This window comes from Octopus bimaculoides, chromosome 10 (genome assembly GCF_001194135.2).
Source record: "Octopus bimaculoides isolate UCB-OBI-ISO-001 chromosome 10, ASM119413v2, whole genome shotgun sequence".
In the NCBI taxonomy this organism is placed as follows: Eukaryota; Metazoa; Mollusca; class Cephalopoda; order Octopoda; family Octopodidae; genus Octopus; species Octopus bimaculoides.
Genome location: NC_068990.1, coordinates 83,779,220 through 83,783,522, shown reverse-complemented (window position 1 = coordinate 83,783,522; position 4,303 = coordinate 83,779,220). Strand labels below are relative to the sequence as shown.

Below are 4,303 nucleotides of genomic sequence, written 5' to 3'. Positions count from 1 at the left end.
AACTTCTGTAAGACCACCCCTGGTTCTATGATTGTTTCATGGCCACATTCTATGATTTTTTCTTGGCCACATTCTATGATTGTTTCATGGCCACCCCTGGTTCTATGATTGTTTCATGGCCACGTTCGGATAGAGCTTTTTATGTGCCACTGGCACGGGAACCAGTCGGGCGGCCCTAGTATCGATCACATTCTGATAGTGCTTTTCACATGCCACCATCACAGGAGCCAGTCAGGGGGCCCTGGCATCAGCCATGTTCAGATGGTGCTTTTTACGTGCCACTGGCACAGGAACCAGTCCGGCACCCCTGGCATTGATCACATTCTGATTGTGCTTTTCACTGTAAATTTTATTTTTATTTTTGCACTTGTCTGAAAAGAAGGGAGAGCGCTAATAGGTTTTCTAATATCCTCCTACTTACTCCTGGATGAGAGGGATAAGTGATCAATGTCAGTATGATTATAATTGGGTTTGAACTGTTGCGTGTGTTTAGTTGTTGGCTGTGAAGCAAGGGATGGGTCAGGGTAGTTCTTGGTAAAAATAAATCAAGGTGATGTGTATAGGAGCTGAGGGGTAGAACTCAGCTGGAATGGCAGGGTGATGAATGAGAACACCATTGAGGAGTTCTGTGTTATTTAATCTGTGGAGACCAACCTTAATCAAGGAGACTTGCACTCAAAGACGTTCCAGCCATGATCCTTTCATAATTTGTTCTAACGTAATGTGTGAAATGAGTAACTATTGATGATGATAATTGCTGACATGTTTGTTTGGGTTTTCATGCCTCCATATTTGATAAATAAAGGACCAGTTGCTGTTGTTGTCATGTTAACCCCCAAACCAGTCATGGTTGAATAGACCTAAGCTTTTCCCACCATGACTATCCCTTTCCAAAAATAGTACATCCTGGATTATGTTAGCCTACTTATCCTCCTATTTTTAAGCTAGTAGAGAATAGCTTGAAAAAGTTTTGGTTGATATTTCTAGCAGATTGAGTAACCACTTAGATGCCTCCTCCTCCTGTCTCTTCTCTTTGGCTGAAGTACCATTCATATACTGAGGTTGGTTTAATTCACTGTAACCATTTCTCCTTATGCATGTGTAGCTTTGTGCTAATGACAAAGACTAGGCTTAGGATGAAGACTGGAGTGGTTACCTGTTGCCTTCTCCAGGCAGGTGGGATTTGAACTCAGAATATAGAGAGCTAGAAGATATACGGTAAAGCATTTTTACTGATGTACCAACATGAAATGAAGTGTTTTGCTTGAGAACCCAATGCTCTGCCTGGTCTAGCAATCATGTGTATAACATTCTAAACATTTGGCTATACACCTTCACAAAATAACCATTCAATTGATGATAATGATGACCTTTCAGGTGATCCCAGCCATTTTTATCTATGGTGTCCTTTGAGTACTATTTTATTCTGGTGGGCCCCAATAGCCATTTGATGCTTAAAAACCAGTTTTGAAGAAACTTCTTTCAAAGTTCCTATTTTGTTTTTCACACATTAACTTGTGTAGGTAGAACTATGTAAAATGTTAGAGAAAAAAACCTAGCTGTTTCTTACAATACACACAAATGCACACATCTAAAGCATTATTTTCTCAGGGGCCCTTAAAATACTATTGTGTATCCCCAATTTACTATTTTGTTGTGTTGACCCCCAAAAATCTTATATCGACCCTCAGGGAACATATAGACCCTACTGGAGATCCACTATTTTGAATTATCCACCTAACTTCCCCATCAACCACAATAAAATTTAAAAGACAAAAACAAAATTCAACTTTCTCTTTTCTTTACAGACCTCATCACATTACCATGGACATTTCTCTTATTTGCTGTTATCTCATCCATTGCATTTATATTCATCTTCTACTGTGTCCCAGAGACCAAAAACAAAACTCTAGAGCAGATTGCTCGTGAACTATCAACGATGTAAGTAAACCATTGCATTTAACTTTTATTCTTTTGTTTTTTCCTATTTCATTTTATATTAGATATGTACATATATACACAAGGGCACAACATGAGCCCCTACATCATTAAAACAGAAGTCAAAAATACTTCTGTGCCACCAAATAGTCACAAATCTATATATGTACATAATCTAATATTTTATAAACATATATTTTATTAATTTACGGCTGATAATTCGCTTGCTATTTATGATGGTATTTTAATAATACCATCCCTATATTTATTTATTATATATGTGGCTTTGTGGTAAGTAGCTTACTTACCAACCACATGGTTCTGGGTTCAGTCCTACTGCGTGGCACCTTGGGGAAGTGTCTTTTACTATAGCCTCGGGCCAACCAAAGCCTTGTGAGTGGATTTGGTAGACGGAAACTGAAAGAATCCCGTAGTATATATGTATATGTATATATATATATGTGTGTTTGTGTGTTTGTGTTTGTCCCCCCAACATCGCTTGACAACTGATGCTGGTGTGTTTATGTCCCCGTAACTTAGCGGTTCGGCAAAAGAGACCAATAGAATAAGTACTAGGCTTACAAAGAATAAGTCCTGGGGTTGATTTGCTCGACTAAAGGCGGTGCTCCAGCATGGCCGCAGTCAAATGACTGAAACAAGTAAAAGAGAGTAAAAGAGTATATGCAGTTTTGCTTCTGGTTACATTTTATTTCCAAACTTGCATTGTAGCACTTCAAAAAAAAAAAAAAATGTTATTCAGTTGCATAATTCCTAAATATGAAAAGCAAATTCTTGAATATAAAACAGCTGTTCCTTATGATTTACTGAATAAAAACAGCTGTGTATGTTGTCTCGTATAACAAGAACATTTTAATGGTTGTAGGAAAATGTTTGATTTTTATGTTATGAATGCCTGGAGAGTTTTTTATTGCTTTTTTGAAATGTAAACATTGATTAAAGAGAGCAGTATTTGGCACCCTAAAGGCAACAGCATTTTATCTCTTCCCAAGATCAATGTACTTTTACTGATAAAATGCTACAATTCTTTTGTCCTGTAATGAAAATACATAATTTGTTATTTGTATGTAACTCCTTTCATAATAGTCCAACATATTTCACAGGTGCAAGTATTGCTGTGGTTAAGAAACTTTGGTTTGTTCCACTGCACAGCACCTTTAGCAAAAGTTTTTTACAGCCTCGGGTTGATCAGTGCCTTGTGAGTGAATTTGGTAGATAGAAACTGCATAAAAGCCCGCACATAAAATACACCATTTTGAGCGTGGCCGTTGCCAGTACCGCCTGACTGGCCTTTGTGCGGGTGACACGTAAAAGCACCCACTGCACTCTCTGAGTGGTTGGCGTTAGGAAGGGCATCCAGCTGTAGAAACTCTGCCAAATCAGATTGGAGCCTGGTGTAGCCATCTGGTTTCATCAGTCCTCAGTCAAATCGTCCAACCCATGCTAGCACGGAAAGCGGACGTTAAACGATGATGATGATGATGATGAAATATATAAATAAATATAAATTTAAAGAAAGTAAGCAATCTAATTTTATTCCCATTAGCCCTCATAAAAACAATTTACATAGCTATATCCACTCTTCTATAAAAGCATCCAATTTTCTCATACCTTCGTAAAGCACTGAACACATATCTAAAGTAAACATCATTTTTCTTTTTCCCTGATGAAGGGGGCATTATCTGGAAATGAATATTAAGATATCAACTGTAATTTGGACGATTGAGTTCCAAAAACAATTGTCGGAACACTCTATTTCTTCTAAGATTAAATTCTTCTAAGATTAAATTAGATTGATGGTTGCTTTATGTTGAGACATTGCATCCTTTCAAACCTCCATGCTTTCTGAAATTCTCCAACGCTACACCTGATATTTCCACCTCCGTAGGCATGCACACATGTATATCATGACTCATACACTGTTCACTTTCCTGACTTTTGTGCATAATTCTATGTACTATACATGCACCTTTAATGAGTTGTAGTGCACCTGAGCACTATACACAATAATTTCATTATTATTATAAAAACCATATAACATTAAACTGAAGAATTACTCAATACCTTTTAGTAAATTACATGTTAATTAAATTTTTACAAGGAGAGGGCTGATGATGCCTGATGAAGGTAAGCAGGGTGAAACTGAACTCACTGTCACTCTTCTTGTAAATGTTATTAAATATGTGTGGGGGTGGGGGTGGGGTGACATATGCATGTGTATTTATTTAATTTGTCTATTTATTTACAGCAATATTTGTCAATAAAACAGCGAAGGAGGAAAAACTAGGAGTTAAAAGCAGGGACCATTTCTAATGCATCAAATAGAATATCTCAATCTAAATGAAAT

General features: G+C 37.2%; 1 protein-coding gene across 1 annotated transcript in view; it reads left to right on the top strand.

Annotated features, from left to right (window-relative positions):
* The window catches only part of LOC106882742 (solute carrier family 2, facilitated glucose transporter member 10), a 29,268-nt gene that overhangs the window by 21,264 nt on the left and 3,701 nt on the right, over positions 1–4,303 (top strand). The window contains exon 11 of the mRNA XM_052970978.1: positions 1,787–1,941. Within this exon, the coding sequence (XP_052826938.1) occupies positions 1,787–1,941 (155 nt within the window). The remainder of the gene's footprint in view (positions 1–1,786; positions 1,942–4,303) is intronic.